This window comes from Mycteria americana, chromosome 5 (assembly GCF_035582795.1).
Source record: "Mycteria americana isolate JAX WOST 10 ecotype Jacksonville Zoo and Gardens chromosome 5, USCA_MyAme_1.0, whole genome shotgun sequence".
In the NCBI taxonomy this organism is placed as follows: domain Eukaryota; kingdom Metazoa; phylum Chordata; class Aves; order Ciconiiformes; family Ciconiidae; genus Mycteria; species Mycteria americana.
The window spans coordinates 1,293,186-1,319,931 of record NC_134369.1 but is presented as its reverse complement, the minus strand read 5'-3'; the positions used below and the strand labels follow the sequence as shown (position 1 = coordinate 1,319,931).

At 48.8% G+C, this 26,746-nt stretch overlaps 2 protein-coding genes across 8 annotated transcripts in view; one reads left to right on the top strand and one right to left on the bottom strand.

Annotated features, from left to right (window-relative positions):
• LOC142409974 (NACHT, LRR and PYD domains-containing protein 12-like) overlaps positions 1-6,215 on the bottom strand; it is a 14,780-nt gene extending 8,565 nt beyond the window's left edge. For 2 of the 4 annotated variants that reach the window (XM_075501792.1, XM_075501794.1), the window contains exons 1-2: positions 6,016-6,215; positions 5,710-5,808 (exon numbers count right to left, since the gene is read on the bottom strand). In XM_075501792.1, coding sequence (XP_075357907.1) covers positions 5,710-5,808; positions 6,016-6,206 — 290 coding nt within the window. In that variant the 5' untranslated portion in view covers positions 6,207-6,215. Of the gene's footprint in view, positions 1-3,207; positions 3,358-5,709; positions 5,809-6,015 lie in introns of those variants that run through there. The other 2 variants (XM_075501793.1, XM_075501795.1) reach the window with 2 other exon arrangements.
• On the top strand, positions 5,532-26,746 carry CEND1 (cell cycle exit and neuronal differentiation 1). Of its 4 annotated transcripts, none has more exons than XM_075501798.1 (2): positions 5,532-5,568; positions 19,168-26,746. In XM_075501798.1, the coding sequence occupies exon 2, from the start codon at positions 19,343-19,345 to the stop codon at positions 19,736-19,738; it is 396 nt and encodes a 131-aa protein (XP_075357913.1). In that variant the 5' UTR covers positions 5,532-5,568; positions 19,168-19,342; the 3' UTR covers positions 19,739-26,746. The 4 variants fall into 4 exon arrangements, with proteins under 4 accessions (XP_075357913.1, XP_075357914.1, XP_075357911.1 ...); XM_075501799.1 differs by lacking the exon at positions 5,532-5,568 and adding an exon at positions 6,778-7,108 and having other exon boundaries at positions 19,271-26,746; XM_075501796.1 differs by lacking the exon at positions 5,532-5,568 and adding an exon at positions 6,780-7,108.

Below are 26,746 nucleotides of genomic sequence, written 5' to 3'. Positions count from 1 at the left end.
CACAATCGCAGTTACTCTTTATGGATGCAAGTGTCCTTTTTCAAGAACCCAGTAGTAAACCAAATGTACGCTTCATCAATGGGAGCACCAGATATGAGCAAGCTACAAATAGTCCTCTATGTTGCTATTAATAGAGCAGGAGAGCAAGTAGTAGGGAAACTATTAAACCCCCCTCCCCTCCAAAGAGAGTGCAGACTATTATAGACATTATTAAGAGACAAACTCTCTGAGCAGAACCCATTGCATCTCTCTGCGGACAGTGATTATGTCCATAAAGAAATAAAATACTGGAGGTATGACTGGGAAAAGGGGGATAGAAAACATGACGGGAGATGAAGAAAATGAGACTTCTCTTACAAGCTCAGAAAGCCAGTGGGAAGAAAATCTATGTAATGCATGGCAAAGTACATGGGAAGCCTGAAAACAATACTGTGAAACAGTGTAATAAGCCAGGAGATGAACTGACTCAGTTTAACTGCTGCAGTCTCGAGCCACGGGAAGGTCTGCAGCATCCTTGCTGGACTCATGAAGATGACCTGCTGTTTGTGGCTGACCAAGGGAGATGGAGAACAGCTATCTGCAGGGCAGAAGCTGCGTATCAAGGCAAGGCCCCAGCCTCAGCTGTCAGATTTTGCCCATCTGGAGCTGTATTTTCTTTCAGTTTAACCAGAGCAGCCAGTAATTCCTGCAATAGGATTTTTCATGATTAAATATCTAACCTGTGCCCTGTCGTGGTCTTGCTTAGCTTGGTTTAACAACCGAAAGCAATACTAATAACTTGGGATCCAAGAATAAAAACTGTTACAGCTCCCAAGGGAGCCTGGAGGGTTACAGCTCTTGAGAGCTGGATCCACCCATGCTGGGCACTCACAGTTAAAGCACTGCAAAAACGCTCTAAAATTATAATGACCCAATGACCTTGACGGGTTTATTTGCTTACAGGATCAGCCTTGCGGGACAACAATTTGCAGAGAAGCAGCCAGACCTACTGGGAGACACCAATCCCGTAACGGTCCCTTAAGCAAGCATGTAAATGTAGGAGGAATTTGCAAGGGGGTAGGGGAGGAAATCAAACAAGAAAGGAAAACAGTGTTTGAAACAGATGGAAAACTAAGCGCTAGCAGTACTTGCCTAGTTAAAGGCTGAAAGAATTGTGTGTTAAGCGTATATAAAAGATATATAAATATGAGTATAATCTTGCTTATGCTAAACGCAAATATATTGGCTAACTGGAAATTATATGGGGAGGGGAAAATATCCCATCACTGTCAGGGTATGAGGAGGTATTTGGGAACTTTTAAAGGACGGAGGCTTATAGAAATATTGCTCTGTACCTCTTAACGCACCCTGCTGTACAGTTAATTGCATTTACATTTTTGCAAAATTTTATTAATGATGGTAATTACAATATACTATAGAGCGAGAATGCTTATAGGTAAATACTATTATTGCAGAGCTAATGATCATGTGAACTAAGAATGAGAGTTAACAATACCACAAATAAACTTAGCATTGCCAGCAGAGCATCAGAAAAGCCTTGGCTGGGTGGGGCGGTGGGACCAGGCTCTGCAGGTACCTGCAGATGGGGATGGAGGGGTGAGCCCTGCAGGGTCCGCACTGGGCGGGCAGTGCTGGAACAGGGTGAGGGGATGGACCAGACCTGGGGTGCCCCTGCGGTGCTGAGTCAGGGGATGGAGCCAGAGACAGGGCTAGGAACAGAGCTACAGCACAGGTACAAGGTCCATACAGGAGACAGGACCAGAAACAAGGCTACAATATGGACCCAAGATCCTTCCTAGAGTCAAGACCAGAGAATGGCTATAAGGCCCATCCAGATACAGGCTGAGGACAAGCTAAAGTGTATGTCTGAGGGATTCAGTAAAGAGATGAGCTGCCTATAGCATTGAGCTGAAGCCCATGCAGAAGATAGGGCTCAAGATAGGCTCCCCCCACAGAACTGCTCAAACAGAGACTGAGTGCTCAGGGCTGAGCTTAAATGGAGCACAGGGGCCCATGGCAGTGGGTGGGGAGGTGCCAGGTGAAGCTGGTCAGGGCTTTGAGGCTATTAATAGCCCCTCAGGGGCAGCTGGGCTTCTGTTTTCACTGCAAGGATTTTCTGTGTGGGGTGCTAAGCCAGGCAGCACTTCAGCTGCTGCAACTGCAAACCCACCTTGGCTGCTGCAAGCCACTGCACCGTGAGAATGTCCTTCATCCTGCTTCCCTGGAAGTGCAGGGGTAAGGAGAAATGGCTGCTGCCCAAACAGCCACAGGTTTTTGCTGCTGTGTGGGCTTTTCCTCCCTCTCCAGCTATGGGTGGGTTGCAACTGGGGCTCTAGGAGAGGAGAGAATCCCTTGGGGGTTTCTGATGCCCAGGGATGAAATGAGTGTAAGCCCATTCTGTGACCTGCTCTCCTGCTTTTCATGCTCCAGTTTATGAACAGGATACCTGTGTCTTGGTTAGGAGGGGGTAAACCCATCCTGTGGAGGAGATAGGGACTGGGGAACTGGGACTGAGGCACGTGGGGATTTTGGAGCTGGGGCTGTTGACTGCGTGCAGCTTGCATGGGGCTGGCCTTTGAACCAGGCACAATAGAAAAGAAAACGCTTCAGGGGAATGTGTCTAGCAAAGCTGGCTTTGAGGGATGCTGGGAAAGGGGGAAAGGATGTTTTAAGGCACATTGGGGAATTTAAGGAGGGGGCAAAAGTAGACTCCTCATTGCCACCATCTTCACAGCTGATTGCTAATGGTGCAGCTACTGCGGCAAGGCTTGTGGGGTCCCTGCTGCAAAGGAATGGGACATTGAGACCAGCAGGCTTTGGCAGGGCAGAGCTAACGGGGAGACAGTTCAACCCCAACAATGTACATTCAGGGTTTCACAGACCCCAAAATGAGCCTGGCTCTGTGGCACCATGGGCTGAGCTGTATCCATCTAGCTCAGTTTCCCTGCTCAGAGCCTGCCCTCCTGCTTGCAGGACATCAAATAGGGCTGGGAACAACTGTTTCTCTCTGAAAGTGCAGGGCACGCCGTGCCCCTTCCCAAGGATGCTGCTGCCGCCTTGCTGGTGGGCTCCCCAAGAGCCAGGGCTGTTCTTGTCCCTGCTAACTCATCCCACAGTATGCAGCGAGCCAAGGAGGAGGAGGCAAAAACAGCAGCACGGTTTCTAAAGGTTCCCCTCTCCATCTGACCTTGAATAAGCTGTTTTCACCTTGCTGTGTCTTGAGCTGAATCGCTGCTTGTCGTGCCTGCACCGGCACTTGGCTCTCTCCCATACTGCGTTAGGGGTGATGTGACCCACGTGCCGCAGGGGACCCTTCCTGTGCTTGGTGCCGGGGGATTTCTGAGTGTGGGGGGGTGAGGCTATTGGTTTTACAGCTCCTTTCCTTCGCTTCCCTTTTTTTCCTACATCAGTAAAAATATTTTTAAAATTCAAAATCTGAGGCATATAATATAAATTCAGGAAGCCTGAGGCACATGAATGTATTGTGTGGGGCTGTTTATCCCCTAAGGCTGAGGCAGCATGCGTGAACACAAGGAAATCGCAGCCGGAAGCCTCTGGCCTCTACTCATCCAGGCTCTGGGGACTAGAGCCAGCAATTTCTGCTCGCAGGAGGCTCCCTCCCTCCTCCTGCCGTGCCAAGGGGAGGTGCAGAGGCCAAGGATATTTCTACCTGATGTAGAAGTAGCAAAAAGGTTTTATGAGTCCTGGGAGCAGTGGTTTGGGTGCTTCTCCTGCATTAAATCACAGGTTTTCACAAGCTTTGCAGACACTTAGCCCCTCTCTGCTGCTATGGTTATATCGGCAGACTCGGAGGCGTTAGAAAGGGGAAGCAGCTGTTTGCAGCCACTGAACCTTCACGGTCTTGGTTGTGCCTGGCATGAGTCCCTAAAAGAGCGGGGAGAGCTGGTACTGCTGGGTTCAGGAGCAGACAGGCAGCAGAGGGGACATCAGCATCAGCCACAGCTTGTCCTGTCTGTGCCAGCTTCTCTGAGCCAAGCGGGCTCCTGAAGCCAAGGACTACATCAAGATAACCTTGCTCATCCCTGTTCTGAGGGAGTGTTAGTAGCTGCGTCCGAAACCAGCCCCTCAAAGCACGGCCTTTCCTGGGAGATTTGGGTTCCCACATCCAGCCCCTGTGTTTTCTGCAGTTTCCTTCAAACACGGGCAGAATTTATCTTTATAGTGGAATTTAAGCAGCCTGAGTATTTTTAAGCATGTTGGCATAGGTGAAACACGCTGGCTTGGCTCTTGTGGGCAGTTTGGCAGAGCCAGAGAGGGTCAAGGAAGAAAACACTGATTTTTCTCTGGAGTTTCTGCCCTACTGCACTGAGCATGTTTGTGGCTGAGCTGTTGCTTGGCTGCTGTTTATGGGAGGGGGGAAAAGACAGTGGCACAGAAGTAAAGTGAGTTATTCTGAGAGTGGCTGAGCTGACAAAGTTGGTTTCTCATGGATTTACGAGTATAATCTCCTTAAGATGTCTACACTTTCTACAAAATTGCATGAAGCTGGTCAGTGGTTCCCAAATAAGTGTATGGAGGAAGATGGGCAAGCATCACATAGCCCTTATTTCCTGAGAAAATTGGGCTAAAAGAGCTCTAGACAGTCCCAGAACCTGGCTGCAGTTTGGGGTACAAGCAAGATTTGACCCGAGCAGTGTGAATTTGAGACCTGTGCCTGGCTGGAGGAGGTGAGGCTGTGACAGGGACGGCTGTTTGCTTTTAACCACCGTGCTGCGGAGTGCCGGTGCGGCTAAGGAGGAGTTTGTGTGTCTGGCACAGCCTGGCTGGATGTCTGACGGTGCTCTGCAGCGGGATCCGGGCTGCTTGCCCGGCTCCAAGCTGGCCTCGGGCTGCCCGCAATCCCTCACAGACCTTGCAGGACTTTGTAAGGGGAGTCAGACCCCGGCCTGCTGGGGCAAAGGGGGGTTTGGGGAGAAGGGAAGCAGAGCTGGCAGAAAATTACCCCAAGGTGCAGCATTTAGCTGCTTTGCTCCACTGTGCAGAGCTGACAAGACAAATTGCCACTCCTGAACTCACTGCTGGGGGATTGTCACACTCAGAAATCCCTTATCCTGCTGGGGGGAGCCCCGTACTCCTTTTTTCTCTTGTCTACACACAAGCATCCCAATTTATCAGGCTGGCCCCCTCCCATTTTCCCCAGTATGTTCCCCCCACTTTGTGGCTATATTCACTGTAATCGCTGCAAACCCAGGCAGGCTTTGGAGCAGAAAGCAAGCGAAGCAGGCAGGGAGCTCAGTGCTGCAGGGACAGCCCTGAATTGCCAAGCCAGCAAGCCACGGCTCAGCCCCAAATAAACAGGGGATGTGGAGATGCAGCTGGCCTGCCTTAGCTGCCCTGCCAGCCCCCCCTTTGGCATCCTGTCCCCCCGCAAAAGTCCCAGCCCTTCCCTCTGGATTGGAGCGCTGCCTCCCCCCCTCCCCTGCTCTCCATCTTCATGCGGTCTGCAGAGGTGCATTGTGGGAAACTCCCAAGTTTTCCCCCCCCCTCCCTCCTCTCTGCGCAAGAGCCAGCTCCCAAGGTGTGACTCGTGCAGCCGGAGGACAGGAGGTAAGGGCTGCTGCTTTCCTCCGCGCACGCCAGCACCCAGGGGGGCGAGGGGGCAGAGCTGCCGGGGGTCCCTAGCTATCGGCGGAGAGACGTGCAGCATTCCTGCTCGGGGTTACATAGCGAATAGAGACGCGGAGCTACCTGGTCAAGGTGAGTGTCAGCCTCCTCGCAGCTGCCTGGGATGGAGGCCAGGGGCTGCCATGCCGGCCGGCTTGGGAGCACGTACCCGCGCAGCTCTCCCTGTTGATAGGCAACAGTGGTTTGTTTTTTTTTTTAACCCAAAACAATGAGCACAGTGAGGACGGCTGGCCCCAAGCAGCTCCCTTCCTACCCCAGCTCCCCTCTTCTGCTCCCTGAAGGTCAGGCAACCAGAGAAGGCATTTCCGCAGACGCAAGTGTGTGGGAGCCTGCTTGCTGCCTGCCTGCCTCCTGCCTGCCTCCACGTACCTGCGATCTCCTCCGCTGCCGTTGCGGGATGTGCTGTGCTTGCCTGATCTGAGCTGGGCTGGCTGCTGAGAACTGCCACTGGGCTTCAAAGAGGGGGAGGCAGCAGACCTGGGATGCAGACTGGGGTCTGATGCTGCAGAAGCGCTCTGGAGGCAGAATGGCTCCGAGCACGGAGAAGCGGAGCCGGCCATGTGCCGGAAACAGGGCTGCCGGGAGGGAGGAGGGGAAGCAGCATCCCCAGCTAAAGCCTTCCAGACTTGGCAGGGAAGACTGTACACTTCCCTGAAAGGTTTTGATCAGGTTTCCAGCTGCATTTCCTCTCCCATCTGCATGGGCAGTGGTATTTGTTTGCCCTTCGCTCTGCCTGGATGAGTTTAATGTCTCTGTTTAATTGCTGTCAGTCCTGAGGCAGGAGGCAAGCACGGCTAGGAACAGCCAGCAGCCCTGGCTGTTAGTCTTCACCTTTCCCAAGGAAGGAGCTGGGGATTGTTCTGTTAGGCAGGGGGGTTTGATAGCAAAGGGGTATTGTTTGATATGACCCCTGGCTTGTGCTGAAAGGAGCTCACAAAGGGAAATCTGCCCAAAAAAGACCAAAATGGAGAGAAATGACAGAGGCAGTAGTGCCTATTTTAAGCTATGGGGAGCAGATCGCACCAAATGAGCGGGAGGGAGGAGGACACCAGACCGGGGCTCCTCTTTCAAGGTGTGTGCTTCCAGGGATGAAATGCATGGGGGTGGATGTCTTGGGCTTTTCAGTCTGATGTCCCTGCCTCTGCGCATCTATGTGCGTCCATGCCCTGGATGTTTGCAGAGACCTGTTGATTTGGTCCCTGCTCCTGCTTAGTTCTCTGTGACCATCTGGTAGCTTCTGATGGGGTTGGGGGTGGGAAGGAAGAGGATTTTTATTCTTGAATTGAGGTCAGCCTGGCAAAACTTTGGCATTGGGGCAATAGGAGGAAGCCCTCCCCATCGCAGCCCCGTTTTCCTGGGTGGGGCTTGGGCAGGATGCTGTCAGGAGAGGGAGGATGGACTACGCTGGATTAAGCTCCCTGCTCCATCTCAGGACTGACCTCCAAAAGTCTGACCTTCACAGGTTTGACCTTCAGCATTTTCCATTTTTCCTTTCTCAGCCGCGGTGCCTAACACCAGCCTCTAACCCTGTGATATTGTGGCAGGATGGGGGCAGAAAATCCAGAATTCCCCTAAATGCAGATATTCATTCCTCTGCATCCATCCCCTCCACTGGCAGGCTGCCAGGACCAGGGACTGGCGGGTGCCCTGGCACACTCTTCCCCATCCTCGGTCGGGCATGGGGGCAGGCAGACGGGGCAGAGGGGAGGGATGGAGCTCTCTGAACAAGCATTTCTGTGCTGGAGGAGCTTTGGCTATCCTTCCCCAGATCCCTCCTAGTTTTCTGCAGGGGAGGGAGAATGCTCTGGTTTTGTCACACAAGGTAAGCGATGGGCTTTACCCCAGAGTGTACCAAGAGCCTCCCTGGAAGGTCACTGCCTCGTGCTGAATTGGCCCCTCATCAGCCTGCAGTGGCTGCTTATATTTCAGCTGCAAAGCAACAGTTTTCAGGATGACGCTTGCAGATCTGTGGGCTGTCAGATTCAGGACCTGGCTCTGCACATGCAGAATTGCCTCTGTAATCTTTTTGCTGGCTACAGCTGAGCTGCAAAGGGGGGCGATGCCACAAAAGCCTGGTGCGATCCTGCATTGGTCAGAGGGATGGGTTTAGGATGCCCATAAGCTGAAGAGGGCTGTTAAATTTGCTGCTGCTTACTGCAGTGGTTGGGGCTATTTTACTGTGTCAGAGACAGCCCTCCTTCATTTCTGCTTGTGGCTATTGCATTTGAGAGATACAGGACCCACTGACTGTCAGGAAGAGGCCTTAAAAGCATAGATCTGTTAAAAAGGAAATCAGCTTTCTGCATCTGGGTACCAGCTCCTGGCTGCTTGGGGAGCAGCACCCCAGATGGCAAGCATCTGCCCTCTTGCCAAAGGCAGTTTCCCAAGTGCTGGCAGGCTCAGTGTAAAGAGCAGGGCCTTGTGGAGAGGAGCGAGTTGTTCATCTTTCTCCAAGAGGCAGAAAGGAGGCATGAAACACTTGCTGACCCTGCCGCAAGCAGCTCTCTGGGAAGGCGGCTGAGCAGAGCTAAAAGCGGTGTGGACCTCCAGATGATGGAGGAGGGGGTGTCACTGATGCTGAGCTATAAAGCTGAGCTTGAACAATAATTGGCTTCTTGATAGCAGGGCTGCAACGGGAGGCTGCTGGGCCAGCTTCTGCTGGGGCTTTTGGGCTCTGGTGGCCTCCCTTCTGATCTCACAGGAGGTGCCAGCCTGTCCGCAGGAAGGGATGTGCCACCTTTAAATGCAGCAACTTGCCCCCAGTGCCACAGAGCTGCTGGTATTGAATCGTTGGCTCTGGGAGGGCTGGAAAAGCATTATAAAGAAACAAAATGAGCATGTTTGCAAAATGCTGAGTGTGGCAGAGAGCCAAGACAGGAGGAGCTGCCCAGGGTGGGATGCAGGGGTGGCACAGCAGCCTGGGACGCAGGATGCACCCAGATGTGTGCCTGTGCTTGCCTGTGAGGTTTGTGGGTTCAGGCTCTGTGGTTCATGTTGCTGGCTGCACATCTACCACTGCATCTCATGAATCGCTCCCCGTTGAAACTACTCGGGTGCTTTGATCCAGTGTCCTGCCAAATAGCTGCCATGGAAAAAAGTAATCTTGGCTGAAAATCCTTTCCTTTGTGCCCCTCAATTTCTGTCTTGGGGTGAGCGATGCTCAGTCCGGTCAGGGAGAGGCTTAAGATCTAACACCTCATGGTTTTTGAAGGGTAAAAGCTACAAACTTGTTCCACTACAAAAAAATGGAACTATAAGGTGGAAAAAACAGTATTTGATTCTGTGTCTGAGGGGGGGCTCAAACCCAGGATTAAAGCTAGGGCAGCACAGCAAAGTGAGGTGCTCTGAAATTGTTTTAGATATGACAGTCCCCCTTTGGGGGCCCGTGCATTGTGTTATGACCCTGAGAAGCCAGGCTTTGCTGGCTATTTCCAATCTAATCTCAGCAAAGTATTTTCAGATTCTCTCTAATTCTAGAAACAGCTTTGCTGTAAACTGTGACTGAGAGCACAGCTGGTCCAGCTGCATTGCAATGTGGCTGGTGGCACTTGAGCGGGTGACCAGGCAGGTTGTACAGCCTTGCCAGGCATGACTTCTCCTGCCGACAGCAGGTCAGGTCCGTGCTGGGTGTAACTCAGTGCCCAGCCCTACGGACATCAGTCAGAGCATGTCATTGGCACCACTGGAGAGTTTGAGACAAAATCTTCTATTTCCCAAGGCTGTTTTGGTGATGCTTTCCTGATTTCTGCCAGGTTTTGGGACAGCTGTCAGTCAAGGCATGAGAAAGGGGTTTGTGTTGGTTTCATGTCCATGCCAGGCAGCGCCGAGTTTGGGTGATGAGTTGCCTCTTTGGGACCGTGTGTGGTGAACGTTCTGATGGAGGAGGGAAGGAGTGGGCTTGGTTGGGGTTTTTTGGCAGCAGCCTGTATATTTTTAATAGCGTTGTGGGCAGGAAGCTGAGGTGAACTGCAAGTGCTTTTCAGCCTGTGTTGCTGCAGAGAAATGGCTGGGTTTGTGCCTGTGAGGTGCCCTGGAAGGAGCTTTTGTGGACGGTGCAGCAGGAAATGTGCAACGGGAGCTCGCTGTGGGTCTGCTGAAGGGCAGGGTGAAATAGCAGCGAGCCATCCTTCCCTCAATACTGCAGGTTTAAGGGCAGAGTTAGTCAGGTTTACCATTTCTCATGGTTCTTATTGCTTTATTTTCACATAGGGTGAGAGAAGATAAGAGCAAAAAAGTGAAGTATGTTTTTGCTATGTACATGGCTGTGTACAGGCAAAGTGCCTGAACAGTGTAGGTTAGAGCTGTGTTTTGGGTTTAAAAAAAAAAAAGAACAAAAGTAAAGCCCCTGGCAGGAGTATGGTGTGTGTCTCTGCAATGTTGCCTCCATCTCTCAGAGAATAAAATGTCTGCCACATCCATCCCAGTGAGGTCTTTGGGGTCAGGACAAGTCTGCAAAGATGTGACACTTGGCTCAGACGTCATCATCTGCAGAAGTCATGGTGTAGAAAAAGGCTGTTTAGCCTTTTTCTGGGCTCATGCTGGTGGGGTGTCTATTGGGGCTGGCTGCAGGGCTCTGAAATGCTGTGTCACCTGTGTGGGGAGCATGGCCGGGCAGCGGCAGGGCAGCCTCGGGAGAAGATACTGGAACCTGTGTTGCAAGCTGGGACTTTGCCCCATGTCTCTGCAATTGCTGGCCCACCGGCATGCCCAGAGTCTGCATCCCGTAACCGTTCCCTCTGCAGATGTAAGGCAAAGCCAGTTTTGCTGGGCTACAGGAACCCGTCCTGTTTCCACATCTCACCTTGGTGCCAGGTATAACCCAACCTCTGAACACTGATGCATCACCCAGGCTAGGAGGGAGGTGACATGTCTCGGTGGCACAGGGAGCGAGGGGTAGGGTCCTGCAAGGCTGGCCATGTTCTGGGGGCTGTGTGGGTGCTGGTTGCTGTTTTGGTCATTGCCAGCACCAGCTGGACAGGTGATGAGAGCGCTGGGTCTCAGTGCAGCCGCAGGACTGACGCAGCTGTGGAGCAGAGGCTTTGCTGGCAAATCTCCGCCTGTGGCAGTGATTTGAAGCTGCTGCCTGTTAAAATACTTCCAGCATCTGACGCTCTCCACGTCAGGATTCAAAGGGCTTGTTTGAGAGGGAAATGTTTAATCCAGGGCTGGGGGGAGGGATGTGGGGAATAGCAAACAACAGATTGGGAAAAGGATTCATAAATATCTCATCAGTGAAGTGGGTCAACAGCATTTCCTGTAACTTGGTGCCGCTGTCTCCAAGGCTTGGCTTTGGGAGGGCTGGCAAACACAGCTGTCTCCCTGCACAGCCTGCTCCTGGTGCATGGAGGCTGTTTAAAAGCATCTATGACAAGCAACTCCTGCTATCGTTGTGCTTGCGTTGTGTTTTATCACATTTGCTGTGCATTGCGTCAGGAGTGGGGGGCCAAAAGAGACCGTAAGGGAGCTAAAATCCTCCTTGGGGAGCTGCCCACGGCAGCTGAACGAACACAAGCTCCTTATGTAAAGCTCTTTTAATATTTATGGAATTACTGAGAGGCACTGCATTACCTCATCTGTCTTCACAGCACTTCTTGGAGACGGGGGGAAAAGGCTTAGTCACACTACTCTGCCGTCACTTATCTTAGGTGCTTGCCTGGCATCTCGCTGCCTTTAACGTGTTTATTTCCCCAGCAGCTCAGAAAGAAGTGCTATTTGTCCCCATTGGAAATGGGGAGTTGAAGCACTGGGAAACAAAATATGCTGCTCAGTTGCAGAAGGAGGCTGGGATGGGGCAGGGGACTGAACACAAATCCTTCCAGCCCTGACAGATCACTCCCCTGTACAGCAGATGAAACGGGCACAGACCCCTGAGGACGCTTTCCAAAGGACAGTGTCTGGTCCTCCAAGATGCGTTACTTCGGGGCTAGACAAGAAGGTCGAAAGCCCAAGCATTGACCCCCTGGGAGCCCCCTGGCAGCTGCACTGACTCCCTGGGAGCCCCCTGACCCAGCAGCTCCCCAATTCAGTGGGGGAAAAAGTCAGGCCTTGCCTATCTTTGATCTCTTTTCACTAATGCCACATGCAAGCCCTCTGTGGACTTGCTGATCCAGCATGAATAGCCTGACCAACCATAATGACCACTGTTGGCTATCGCCTGCGGGATGGGCAGAGCTCTGGGGAAGGATCTCTCTCCACTGTGCCAGAGAAACAGTTCAGCCACCTTTGGTGGTGCCGACTGGTATTTCTTTATGGAGAGTAAAGGTCTATTTGTTGTATGTACAAGTTAATGAGCAAGGTGGAAAATGAGGCCTCCTTGTTTCCCACTGAGCACAGCTACTGTATGAGCTCGGCCTCCCACAAATCAGTCGCTGTTTATTCCTTCCCTATGCTGCACCAGCCGTCTGGCTTGGTTGCAGGTTAAGGATGAGCTGCCTCGGTGGAAGAGGTGAATGGGATCCTAGGATGTCTCAGGCAAGGTATTTCCAGAAGAGATAGGGGCATGTTCAATTTAAACTGTTGGGTCTGAGTCTGGGCAGGCACTTGAGGAGTTCGGCCTGGAGCAAGGGGCAGGGCTGCAGGAGTAATGGAAAAGCGTATCTCAGGAGAAAGAATTGGCAAAACTGGGCTTCTGTGGCCAAATGAAAGGAGGGCAGGGACGTAAGCAACTGAACAGCTCGGGTGAACAGATACTAAAATGAAGCAGAGCTACATAAATGAAAAGACATGACTGATGATTCTCCTTCAGTTTTCAGAAGTGGTGGGATGCCCTGATGACTGATACAAACTCTCCGATGGGCAGATATCCTCAAAGGACAGTGGAGGTGCTACATTTGAGCCAGTGAGGTTTTTTTTTAAGGTGAATCCCATGGGGGAAAAGTAGGGCTAGCCTGGCTGTGAGTCAGCAAGCTGATTTTAATTTCTACCCTAAAATAACTCAGAAGTGTGATTCCAGCTCTGCCTTCAGCTAGCAGCTGTGGAGGGACAAATCCTGATTTTTTTTTAGATGGGTTTTGATGGTTTCTTACATGATGTTCAGTTGAGCTAGCCAAGACTTGCACTCCCTTCTGCAGTCTGCTCATTTCAGCCCATGCTCACAGTCCCTCCTTTTCCTAACTCTCTTCCAAGCCACTTAGGTGCATGGGGAGATTTGCTAATCTTTGGGAGAAGAAAGGGAAGTGAGAATGGTCTGAAGCCTCAGGATCTTAGGAGGGACACCCCAAACCCTATGCCTGTGGCTCTGAAATAATCCCTTCTCCAGGGCAATGTGCTTGACTGCAGCCTATTTCTTCTTTTGCCATAAAATGACAAGTGGTAATGAACCGGCATTGCCCTGTGGCCAGTAACCTCAGACCTCTTTGGAGAGGCCTTAATCTGTCAGAGCAGGCTACCTTTTGCTTGGCATGTTCCTCAGCACATCATGAACTCACCTCAGCCATGTGTTCCAGCTGATTTTCCTCTGACCACTTCAGTCAAGACCTCTTGGGTGATGGTAATACTCCATATGACCACGCTGTCTTCCATCTGAGGGTCTCGCATTGGTGAGTTCAGCCCCCTGTATCGCATTGATTTGCACTGAAGGAGAGAGTTTGTGACATGCAAAGGTCATGTAGGAAGCCTGTGGCAGCACTTGATCCCCCCAGTAACACCCCCAATTTCTAACAGCCTGGTCCCAGTCATTTCAGCTGATAGCTGCCTTACCTTTTGTAGGTGGAACACTGCTTCTTTTTTTTTTTTTTTTTTTTTTTTCCTTTTCAGGATGTTATGTATTTTAGGTGCCTTTCTGAAGTGGCCAAATTCTAATTTTCCTGTTTATGTGCGCAGTCTGCCACAGGAACAAAATCTGCAGACTTCAGTCTAAGATCACCTGCTCTTCACCTACCAGCTGGTGCTGGTGCCTCAATCTGTGATGGTAATTCAATCCTGTAAGCCGGTTTTGGCAGGTGCAAATTACACTCAAAGGGAAGCTGTCTGAGAAGAGGGCCATTTTCTGTCCCTTAGAAAGCTAGTTTGGTCTTAAATGACCAAATGGAGGCATGCCAGCTGAGACTTACAGAACCTGCCAAAAGGACATGAAATTAATTGGTATTCAGCATATGTTCTTCCTCCATGACACTGAAAACCTTTCACTGTGTTGGTGTAAGAGCAATTGACTGAAGAAATATGATGAGGACTGTGTTGGATGTTGTGTTGTCTTGTTCAAAGTCCTTCCTTAGCTTCAGGAAAGAGGGGCATGGTCCCGAGAGGCACAAGCCGTCTCCTCCAGCACTGCTGAGTGCTTTCAACTCACTGACTTCCAGCTATAATTTCAAAGGGAATTGAGAGCAGGGTTGGTTGCATACCTTATTTCCTTGCAGGTGACCTCTGTCCTTAACTCTGTGGGAATTAAGCAGACTGCTACCATGCCTGGCTCAAGCAATGTGGAGTTGTGGGATGGTCTTTGCCATGGTTCAGCTGCTTCATCCTAAGGGGTTTGGGGGCTGACAGTGGAGATGAGGCTGGAAGAAGCATTAATGCTTGCCTAGTAATAGGGACCCATTTAATTCTTTGCCCAAAAGCCAAGACAGGCCATGCTACTTACGATGGGGCTTTGGTACTTGGAACTCTCCTCTTTGCCTTGAAAAGGCAAACCTTCATGCCTTTTTTCCCAGATGGGTAGGAATGACAAAGAAGTGAAGGGAAGATTAGGGGGTAAGGAAGAAGATTTGAGGATATACAAGGTATTTTCTGCCATCTCTGGCTCTTTCTGCACAGCATTGGTACAGGTCAGACATGGTCAGTAGCTATTTCTGAGACTGATGTTTTCAACTGGAGGACACTTGGAGTGTGTGGGTAGACCTTTGTTGCAAGTATAAGTTCAGATACATAGCCCCACTGTGTTGGCTGAATTCTTTCTTGCTGGCAGTCTGTCAGTGTGACAGTTGAGGACCCAGTGGAAATGGTCTCCTTTTCATGAAGGAGGGAAAAACCCTATGAATGAGCCCTGTGCTCAGCACTGCTGTGACCCTACGCACATCTGTAGGGTGCAGCTTCCCACTGCACCCCAGACCCCACACCCTGTAGCAGCCACTCAGTCTTGCAAAGTTGCTGGCTTCTCCTTCCAACTAGAAACAGCAAGGGGAAGATTATAAGGCTTGGGGATGGGGCTGGTCTCTGCAGAGGGAAGAGGACCTTCTAATGGTGATATGTTACAGTAAAGCTAGCAATGACTCACCTGCTCCATTTGGTGCAGGATTGATGCAGCTTTCATCTGCACACACAGGAGACAGATGAATAGATGTATTTGCTAATTTGCTGGGGGAGGCAGAAAAGGTGCCCTTCAGGGAGCCAAGGAAAGCTGTTCCTTATGTCGGCCCTCTTGCTTTGGCTGGGGCCAGCTTGTTGCACTGGTGAGTCTGACTGCACTGACCTTGAGAGCTGCAACAACCAGAACCATCCCAGGAGGGGCTGTGGTGTTTGTGTGCCGCTTCTTGCAGCAGCAGGAATTTGGACAGCTTTTCTTTTCCTTTTTCTCCTTGATCACTGGTTTCTTCATGATCTCTGCTCCCTCTTCCCAGCCTGGGAAAGAGCTGGTTAGCTGCTGGCAAGTGAAAACCTTCCTGAAAAGGCACAGATTGTTAAACAAAGAGATAGCATGGGGGGGGGGAAGGGAGGGAATGAAGCCTCTTTCTCACAAAACCTTATTCCCAAGTGCTGCTGCCTGTGTGGGAGGCAGAGAGGGAGCTGGCAGGGGGGGAATGAGTAGACAGGCAGAGACAGCAACTGAGGAGGAGAGGGAAGGGAGGAATAAATAGATGTGACAGCTATACAGAAGAAAGCAAAGGTGGAGAAACAGGCCATTAGAGAAAAACTGTGTGTGATGGAATGAGGGAAAAGGAGGAGACAAAGCCTGGGGAAAAAACCCTCACACCAGTATGCTCAGACTTAGTTTTTGAAAATGAGGAAAGCACCTTTCTTTTCAGTCTGTGGGATATGGCGGTGCTTAAAGATGAGCACATGCTCATGCCCTCAAAAGCACAGGACTGGAAAGGGGAAGGAGAGTGAAAGGAAAGAGGGAATGGTACCTGAGGAAGGGAGTCTGTTTGGGAGGTAGTTGATAACATACAGAGGAGGGTTAAGTACTGTGATGGAAGAGGATGTGCTGCTGAGTGAGCACCCTGGGTCTGGAGGAGGACAGCATGGATGGCTGCAAGCCAGCATGATGCTAACCCAGCCAGTGGCTCTGGTAGCTGTGCTGCAGCCAATGGGGGCAGAAAGGATGCTTGAGCTTCTCAGATGCAGTGTTTGACAGCATCAGTTCAACCAAGCCAAAGGGTCTGGAGAGATGCTGGGCAATCCTGTGGCTAGTTCCAGTGATGGAAAACCACTGACAGAAAGCCCTTTCACATGGACACTTAGGAACTACTGATATTGCTTTTTGGTTTAGTTTGGTTTCTACATCTTTTAAAACCTTGTCTAATCTGCATGAGGAGCTTGCATTGCTTTTAGTGGAAACTCACTTAGAAATCAAGAAATTCTTTAATGAGCTGTTTGTAGCAGTGCAGGGCATGGCTGTGGGACAAGGCTCCATGGCACAGCGCAGGGTCTGAGCAAAACCAGCTTTCCTGCTTCCAGGAATCTGGAATCCAAACCTGATCAATCAGGGGTGTGAGTGAGACAGGATGTGGATAAACTGAGGTACCTGGGCTGTGGAGAGTCCCCATTTCTCAGCAAAGAGGCCAGTTTGCCCCCTCCGTGCATTACCCCTACCATCTCTGTAGGCTGCACATAGCTTTCCAAGGGAAAGCAGCAGAAGTTTAATGCTTGGTTCATATAGTATAACTGCAAAAATACTAGAGAGTGTGTGAGCAGCCCAGCTAATTGATATCAAAGTGACTGAGCAGGTAATTTAATATTTATGACATGATGAATCTGACTCTCCCTGCTTTAACCTCTAAGCCTGCTTCAGTCTCAGGCCCCACTTACTATTTCTTTGTGTCATGGTTATACCAGATGTAAAATGAGGATAAATTGCTCCCAAACCAGAAGAGCAGAGTCCTGTGAGTGACTGTGTGCAGCCCCAGCACGTAGGAATATAGCCCTGGATGTATATAGGGTTTCTACTGAGCAGAACAGTATCTTTGGAGGCAGTAGGAAGGAAAAGGTGAGGCAGGTGGTATCTACAGAAATATTACAAAATGAGCAAGGAGGGGAAAATATTCTTGCACTTGGCCAGGACCATATGTTTATCTACCAAGTCCCAAGCCACAGAGGAGGTCTTAAGCTTGGTGAGCATCTGGGATTGGGTTTGTGTGGTACAAGATGCCCAAGTGTATGATACATCTTCAGTGAAGCATGAGGGGAGGGTGGTGTTCTGGTTTTCCAAAATGGTTTAATATCACAAACTCAGATATTACAAATGTAATATTACAAATGTAAGTATTGCTTGGCTGCAGTTAAAGAGACTATGCTTTTTTACACTCAAAGTAGATCTGGCCCATGTAGAGCTGCTAGGGAAATTTGATTGCTGTTTTTTAAACAAGTGAAGAGCTGGTTTGATTTTTTTTTTTTTTTTTTTAATATTCCATGGGAAGAGCTTGGAGTTAGACTGAATTGAAAATCTAAGGGAAGAGTAGCAACTATCCTGCTTAACACTAGCTATGAAACCCTGGGGGCAGATCATCTGCCTCTCACCTTTCAATGTTTTATTTCAAAACTGGCCGGCTTGGATCATCTAACACCTTTTGGAGACTTCAGGCTCCATCTCAGCAAATACTATCCAGCTAAAATTCATCCTCTCTAAGGGAGGTGTGTAAGGTAGGTCCTATGAAAAGCCTTCTGGAAGTGCCTGTCCCATCTCCATGCTACAGGAAGAGCTGAGACTACTCTACTAGGCTAACTGCCAACCTTTCAGACAGCCTTTTCAGTGTACAGCATACTAGAATCATGGTCACCATGCCTGGTGCTGCATGAGAGCTGTGGACTTCCATGATTTCGGTGCTGCAGTTTCCTCAGTCAGCTCCAGTTGACTGGCATTGGGAGAAGCTGGTGGCCATCAAACGATGGCTTACAAGGGAGAGCAGGAGAGGGGGGAGTTTCTGTCCTACACCAAGCTTGTTGCCCAGCTTTGCTCTGGACCAAAACTTGGCGTTTCTGTGAGTAGATTTCCTCCAGGCCAGCACTACTGCCTAGATGGAGATTAAAACACCACATTTTTTAGCCTGTTTCCCAGAACAGTCAGCAGCACAGACATTGCTGCAACCCTGGGACCTTCTTCCTGTCTGTGATTAAAGGAGTGCTCTGCACTCTGAGGAGCTTTGGAAGAAACATCTATCTGAGGTTTTTGAGGAGCCTCTTTATTTCTAAATCCAGACAGCTAATAAGCTCATATTTCACTTAGCAGGCAGAAAGCTCTCGGCAGGCTCCTGGCAGTGCTGAAGGTCAGCAGGGAGGTAATGAAGCAGGCGACTCAGATCTGACTGCTGCCTCCTGTTTACTCATTATTTTCCAAGCTCAAAGTTGACATGGTGCTGCACTGTCGGAGGCCTGATGGCAAGCTGCCCAGCGGCCGTCTCCTCTCCTCCCATTGTGCAGAGGTGTAGCCATGGGAGCTCCATCTCCCAGCTCACCCTGCCTAGCGAGGCTTGCCTGGGTGATGTTTTTGTTGTGTTTTTATAACCCTTTGAAGCCCACTTTGTCCATTTGCTGAATTATTTGGATGCAGCCATGCTATTCACTGCTTTCATCAGTTCCCTGGGGAAAATGGCTCCAGCTAATCACCTGCAGTACATCTGACATCCTTCTCAGCTCTGTAGGCAAGCCCAGCTAACCACTGCAAGGAGGAGACAGGAGTGAGATCTCTCAGTCACTGTGAGATCCTGCTTTACAGTAAATTCATGCAGTTGCACTGGAGGCAATACACTGATTTGTACCAGCTGAGGATCTGGTGCTTGCCTTATTTTGCTGTAGCTCCACCAGAAATGCTGACAGCAATAATCCTTATAGCTCTGATACCTATAACTGAGGAACTAACCCTGTTTTTTTCTGCAGTACCCATCTGCATGGAGAGTATCGCACAAGATCACATATTAACCACTTCCTAAACTTAACTGCAAAAAGAAGGGTAGAGGGTGAGATACAAGCAGGGAGGAGCTGTTGATCTGCTTTCCCATCAAACAAAATGTTCCCTCCTTACTCAGGAGGAAGGAAGCTGTGGTGAGCAAATGAAAAGTAAGATTTATTTGGCTGGACATGAGTATATCTCATCACTGACAAATGGCATCACATAACATGGCCAGGATGGACTTGCCTTGATTACACATGGAGCCTAGTTGTGGCAGCCATAGATGATGGTCAGTCCAACTTGTTTGTTCTTGCAGGTACAGGCACTGTAGTAGATGCTTTGAATATAGCTCACAGTTATGAAAGAAAGAGCCAACAGTTTTCCAGTTTTGTCTTCTGTCCTCCTTCGTTGCCTCCAGGTAGAATGGCACTGGCTTTTTCCGTCCTTTCACTCACTTCTCATTGCTCTGCTTCCTCTTCCAGGTGCTGTATCATGTCCAGATAGGACACCGCCAGTGTGAGAATCATCCCAAGACAACCACTCCAAGGGGTTGAGCTCAGGTGGCTCCTCTGCTTTCTCCAGCAGCTGGGCAAAGGAGAAAAGCTGGGACTGCCCCGTGCACGTGGCATCCAGTCACTACCCACAGCACTCGTAGGGATGGATTCCAAAGGCAATGTCCGAAGCGGAAACAAACCTGATGCCAAGGTCCCCAGCTCCGGAAAGCCAGAAAAGCCCAACCCTGGGCCTGCCACGAATGCAGACAAGAAGGAGATCCCCAAAGAGCAGCCTGCTCCTGCCACCTCTGCTACCAAGAAGGCGGGTGGCGATGCTGCTGTCGTGAACAACCACAGCAACCTGAAACCCAGCCCTGCTGCCACGGAGACACAAGAGGCCACCGGCCAGTCCCCTGACTCTGACCACAAGGGAAACAGCTCCGAGGAGTCACCAGGCAGCATCTTCGACAACATGAAGCCCTTGATCATCATCGGAGGAGTGGCGGTGGCTGCACTCGCTGTGATTGTGGGAGTGGCGTTCCTAGCCCGGAAAAAATGAAGACCGAGACAGGGTGGGGATGAGAAACCCAACCCAGCTGTACAGCTCCTTTTGAGACAAATGCATGCAGAAAAATTCTATACATATCTATATATATATAAAGTGAGCTAGATAGGTCAACAACAAACACCAACTGCAACTCCAAGAGTCTTGTTCAAGACAACTGTGCCAGTTTGACCCAGTGAGGGTAACTCCATGCACTCAGTGTGTTTTCATGTAATATATCTTGGCTTATACCACTGTGTATAGATTACAGCTTCTCCTGATCGGTGTAAATGACGGTGTCCCCTCCCCTCCCCTGCTGTCCTCCCTGGGAGACACCCCCACCTCTCTTGCAGTCCCCTGTTTTCAAGTCCAAGTTGTTCTACATCCCATCCAGAGTCCCTGCTTTGTGTTTTGGTTTCTGTTTGGTTTAAGTTGGGTTGTGGTAAAGAAGATGTAAGGGGAGATGGAGCCTAGTGCTAAGACCCAGTTTGCCTGTCACTGTGTGTTGGGCTGGTATTCATGCAGCACCTCTGGGGCAGGGGAACCACTGGGCAAATGCAGGCAAAAGGCAGCTCCTTGACCCAAACAGCAAAGTGTGATCTCTAATAGGTGTCTGGTGTACCTGCCGCTCATCAACCTACTTCTAAAAACCCAACTCAAAAGTACCCCAGAGAAAACAGGCTGGCTGCAGCTGGAGGCTGAGGCTGCAGCATGGTAGAGCTGAGTATGCAACTTGGGACATCGCACCAAGCCATTTCTCTGGCTGAGCTGCCAGCTGGGGAGTGAGCAGAGGGGCTGTGCTGTGACCGACAGCGCAGTTAGCAGTGCATGGAGATACCTGGAGAAGTCCCATGCCAACCTCAGGCAGACAGTAACTGCCATCTGCTTGGGTTCTTGCAGGTTGGCAGGCAGTCTTCAGGATCCTTCAGGATGCCATGGCTCACCAAGGTCGTATGGGCAGTGTTTGGGGATAGAGAGACTTTGTTTTGGATCTAGTATTTCCTAAAGTTAGGCTGAGCTTTGCAGGATGCTGTGGCCTCAGTCCAAACTCCCTCAAAGTCAGCTGGACTCTTTCTGTTCATTTCTTTGGGCTTTGGATCAGGCCTTTTACCTGCTTTTTTTCCCACTGAAGGCTATGGTCTCTCAGTGCATGAGGAGGTAGAAAAAGTGGAGACATGAGCTGGTTTTAGGGGCAGAGAGGACCTCAGATCCCATGAGAGTAAGACTGACCTGCTTTATACCAGGGAAATCCTGTTCAAAGGCACTGCAAGTCTGTCTGTCCTGGGGGGGATTTCTAACCTCCCTCCTGTGACAGTAGCAGGGATTTGTGACTCCTCCAAGCTTTGGAAATGGAAACAAATTCCCAGCCCTTGGGAAAAGCCTGGTTTTATCGGTGAGAACCTCAGCTCTAAAGCCAGACTCTGTGAAGGGGAGAAGGAAGGCAGGTGATGAGAGAGGGTGTTTAGTGCATTGGCTGATGCCCTTCCCCTAACACCAAGAAGTGGGCAGATCTCCTTATTCTGAAAGTTTCATTAGACTACTCTTGGCTGCTGTGCTACTGCAAAAAAGGTGTTACAAAAAAGACCTTACATTTTGCTTTTAAATTAGGTCAGAGACTAGATGATGTCAGAATGGCAGTTTCTGGAGCTCAGCAGCAGTTGCAGCCAATGGGCAGGGTTTTAGAGTGTGATTAGCAAGAGGTTGTGACAAAGTGGAGTGAGTTAAAGAGCCTAAGTCATAGGTCTTTAACTGAGCCTGGATGTAGAAATGCAGTGGGTATAGGGCCAGGGAATGGTGTACGTTCCTCAGGTACTGCCTTTGCAGTAGCTGCTTCTGGCAAGATTACTGGATGGAATGGTGGGTATGTGTAACCTGATCTGGCAATTCTTCTCTTGGCTCATGTCTGTCTTATTTACCTCCAAATTTGGTCTGCTGAATGCATATGGCTTCCCCAAACAAAAGGTCTTTTGATGCAGCCTGGCCATTCCTATGGTGAGATTTATCATCCTCTTTTCCCCAAGGCTCAATATGTTCCCAAAGGTGCACAGCCTCTGGGAGTATCAGATGCTGTCTTCTGATGAACAACAGGCTGCATGCAGCTGAAGTTTAATGTCTACCTCTACTTTTACCAGTACAAGAGACAGGGGGTGGGCATGTTGGGTTCACAGTGTTTTTTGGAAGGAGTGCTACAGCCCCAGGTGAAATCCTGGTAGCTTAAAGCACTCTTTGCCTGTATTGTGGATGTCTCCTAGTAGCAGTGTGTCACAGCCTGGAGAATTTCCTGGGTTTGAAGCAGAAAGGTCCACGGTAGGGTGTTTCTATAACACCACTTTTGTCTAGAGAAGTGATTTCCTCTCATCCTGTTTTGCAGATGCTCAGAGGTTATTTTTTAGGGGGGAAAGGGGAGGGCAAATGATAGCAAAGAAATAGGAAAGGTATTTGGAAAGTGGAGATGTGAGAGAGAATATAACTCAGAAGCAGTCCCAGCATGGCTCCCTTGCAGTGACTGCAGCAGGGCTTTGCAAGAGGACACGGTGAGGCTGCTGCATCTACACCAAGAGTCTGAGAGCGCTGCAGAGCCCCCAGACCCTGACCGTGCCCTGGGTACATCCTCTTGCCATACTGGGGAGAGACCCCTTTGCATACCAGCTCCCCCTGCTCCTGCTTGCACTCTGAACTGTGTATTCTGGTTCCCCACAAGAGGAATTTGGGTGCACAAGCCAGAAGCAAATTGCAGTGCAGTCCTGCCAGGAACCTGATCTCCATGACTGGGAGGCCTGTGCCCACTGGGTACAGAGTAACGTATCCAAACTACCAGAGTTTGGATAGGAGGATGGCTATTCCTGGGCTCCCCTTTCCTCAGATCTCTGAAGCACAAAGCTCTTGGCTGTAGGGAAATTTTGCTTACATTGCTCATGAGGAAGGGAAATTGCCCCCCCCCCCCCTCCGCTCTGATTCACGTTTTGCCAAAGTAGGGTGGTGATTTTCAGATGGTGACTTCTGTTTGCAAGTGGGAGGCCTGTCTTCAAGAGATGCTTCTACCTGTCCTGTCTGTTCCCTCTCTCAGCCCTGGCATATGATTATTTCTTTTTAGCAGTGTGTGACAACATTACAGATATAGCATCTATCTATTCTGCCCTGACCAGCATAGATAGATAGAGGGGGAGGAAAAAGAAACACCTGCTTCATTTGTCTCCTATTTTACTTTCTAAAGTGTGTTTATTTCCTTGATTTAACCTTTGGCAACAGAAGAGGGGAAAAACAGTTCTCAGCCAACATGGGCCTTAACCATTTCTGTCCACTTCCAAACCCCCCCTGCTCTTAGAGCACTCGGATGCAAGGCCAGTAATTTCATCCAGAAACACACCACAGAGATGGTGATGGAACTGCAGCTCATCATCTGGGTATGTAACCAGATGTGAACCTTCCCTAGGCAGTGAACGTGGTATGTCCTGTTCATAAGGGATTTTTCCACTCGCTGTGATCACTTAACATTGCTGTCTGCTGTCCAGACTCGCTACCTGGAACCCACCTCTTTGGCAGATTGGTTTGGAAAACGCCTGTGTTTGTGTGTGTGTACGTGTATATACACCACCCTGCCTTGAAGAATATTCTGTGTATGTATGTATACATACATATATGTTTATATTACTGCAGTCTGGGGGGAAAAAACCAAATCAACCTGGAGATGACCCTTCATTTGTTCCCCTGCATTCACACAAAGTGTCTGTGATGTCTTTTTTGTGCCACTCGCATCATGCCATGCAGCACCTGAATTCCTTTTCAGTCCTGGTTTCTTCTCAGTGCAAAGAATGTATGGCTAGTGAACTGCTGAATGTACGATGTGCCCGTTGTGCTAGAAGCTCAAAATTACTGTTCCCCTCCCTGGATAGTCGTGTGGGCTACTCGCTTTAACATAAGGCACTTCTAGACTATACTGAACTATACTGGACTGTGTTGTAGCGCTTTTTGAAGTGTGGGTCTAGTGTTGATTTCAGTCAGGTAGATCAAGTGTAGATGCCATACAAGCTCCTAAGCACGCAGCTGGGGCAATGCACTTCAGTCCTGACTTGCAAATGACATCCTTTTAGCAAACACCTCCTGTTCTGCCTTAATGTGCCAGGCTGTGCGGTGGTTTCATTTTGAGAAAAAAAATGTCCAGCGAGAACTAGGCTGAGAAGAGCAAATTCATCTCTCTCAGAATCGAAGCGAGATTGAAACCAAATTTGTCGAAGCAGAAGGCTTAAATGACTGAACTCGCTGTGCTAAATAAATAGTTGTCTTTTCTCGTACTGAGCACATGCCGTTATTTGCTTGATGTTATTCTTTGTGTGGTGTTTGTGATATGAAGTCCTTCTAGTGATATCTCCGTGGGGAGAATGAACTAACGCTTAAAACTAATCAGATTCTGTGCTTGGGATTTGAAGAGATCTAGATTGCTAGTTTACTCTTTTGATAAAGTCTATAAATTATAAATTTGCAAAACTGACTTTGGACATTGTAGCTTATCACTAAAACTATAGATTCAATTACTACACCTGATCTCAATCTATTTTTGAGGAGCCATAAGTTTTAGTCGAATATAAAGATGTCATTACACTCTCTTGGGCAACTTAGTAGAAGGGTTTTGATGCTTCTAGCTTTAAGAAAGATGAAATGGATTACACTTCTGCTACTTTTTTCTACGGATCTAATACGCTATGGATAAGTCCCATTATTCCAAACAGTTCTGCAGTAGGAGGCAAACAAATCTGGAAGCCAAAGGATAACGTAGCAACATTTTCAGGAGGGTAAGAATGCATTCTTGCAGGTGCTGTTCACCTTTTGGGCTCACACTTAACAAAGCACTGAACAGTCGCTTGCCCTGCAGCACTTCTTAGCTTCGTTAGGTTGAGTGATAATTAAAAATGGGTTTATGTCTCTGCTGAATCAAAGTTTAGGGGTTGATCCATAGGCTACTGAAAACAAGGTGAATTTTTCCATTGGCTTTACCATGCTCCGATCAGGCCTTTGAGATCTTATTGGCACCGGGGATACGATTGTAGGTCACTGTAAAAGGTAAAGTCATCTCGATGGCATGTTTTTGTAAAACTGACAAAAACATTCCTTAGTCCTGCTGAGTGTAAGGAAAGTCTTTTCTGGTATTCACTGAGGCAGCCATGCTCACAACCATGTTTATACCTACATTAATATTTGTGTATTTGTGTAGTATTACCTACATTAATATTTATGTAAACAACAGCAGTGTAACTAAAAAAAAAAAAAAAAACCCTAGAGTTTGTGAGAGGAGATGATTTCTGCCTTAAAAATTTCCCTTCCTTTCCTGGAAATGCCACTGGGGTTTAGAAATTGGCATCCTTCTAACTATTCTTAGAATTGGTTGAAAATAACAGTCCTGGAGATTTGAGAGAATTATTTTTCAAACAAACCAAAAGAAGGCAATGAAAAAAATGTATTTGAAAGGTACTGTTCTTGGAATTTCAATCAGCTCTACAGAAAGCTTCAAGTCAGTGCTTCTGAGAGGGTACAAGAGAGTACAGAGCAGTGTGGAGAAAAAAAAGCACATGCCATCATTATCTTAACAGTTTTGGTAAGGACACTAACTTTTATACCCTATGCACATCTATTTTTTTTTTTCTCGGACAAAAGCAAAAATGACCAACTCTGCCATGAAAATTAACCTTCACTAACTACTTTTCCAAATGGATTTTTGCTGGCTCTGTTCAGTGTTAAAGGGTTAGTGAAGCAAGAAAAAGACACGAAGTTTTCTACAACCAACTTTGTATGATTAAGGGAAATTGCAAGTTTATGATTTAGGCATTTTGAAAGGCTGCGTTCTCTTTCCACATGCTTTGCTATGAAAAGGACTGAAAATCCACTCGCACTTCAATCCTCTTAGTCTGTGACATCATGCTAGAGCAGGGATGCTGGTTCCCCTCCCAAGCCTTGTAGCATCTTACTGTGGTCTCATTCCCTTCACAATGGAGCCAGGAGAAATCTCCCAAGCCAGGAAGAGCCATCTTCCGTAGGGGTAGGCAACAGTATCACATAATCTTTTTCATAAACTGACTGCAGTTCTGTTTTACAGGTTGGGTGCCTCCCTTCATGAAGAGAATTGGCTTTGATCTGGATAATAAAAATTCTGTATCTAAGTTAAATTCTCAGCGCAGGAGGCTGGCATCAGGGTATTCCCTGTTATTTACACCAGAGGTATTTGGTCCTTTACTCTTTCAGGGAGAAATCCTCTGATGCTGAAGATCTGACCTGGGCTGCCTGCAAGTTTTAGGTCTTATGAGTGGCCCTTGATTGACAACTCCACCGCAGAAAGCGATGAAGCCTGTGCAGCAATCTTCTGGGTCAGGGGATGCGGTACTCAGGATTTATGCTCTGCGGGTTACGGAGAAGCCAGGAGAGGGCAACGTGAGCAGTGTCTGCTTAGTACTGTGGATTACATATTGCTGTTCTTTTTTCAGCCCATAATTTGTCCCTAAGCGCTTGTCCTGCAGTGACTGTTTTTGGCCTATCGTTATCGTTCTCTTTAAAACCTTTTCTGTCTTCATTCAATTGGAGATTAGTTCTCTCCTGAAGTTTATCTATTTGAACTATTACTTAATCATTAACGGGAAGTTATTTTTTTAAGTGCATTAAGGGTAAAAGAGCACAGAATAAGATGACTTAGCTGTCTTGGTGAATACATGGCAAAAATGAGAGGGTGCTTAATCTAGGTTCATCAAACTGAAGGCAGCTATACAGAAAGTTGATCTCCTTGAGCTAGATTATCTTGACTTGAGCAGCCCAGATGCTGATGCAAGGTGCTGCTGAGGGTACTGCAATTTAACTGAGATATTGGCTTGGAACATGCCCCATGTGCCATTCAGCTGGACTTGGCTGGATCTGTCTAACACCATTTTTCTGTGTCTTTCATTGCATCTTGCTGCGGTTAGCTCAGATCACATTACCTTGATTGACTGGCCTTGGGGAATTTAATCTGTGGAGCAAAGGGGTTTTATGATGCCTTTTTCT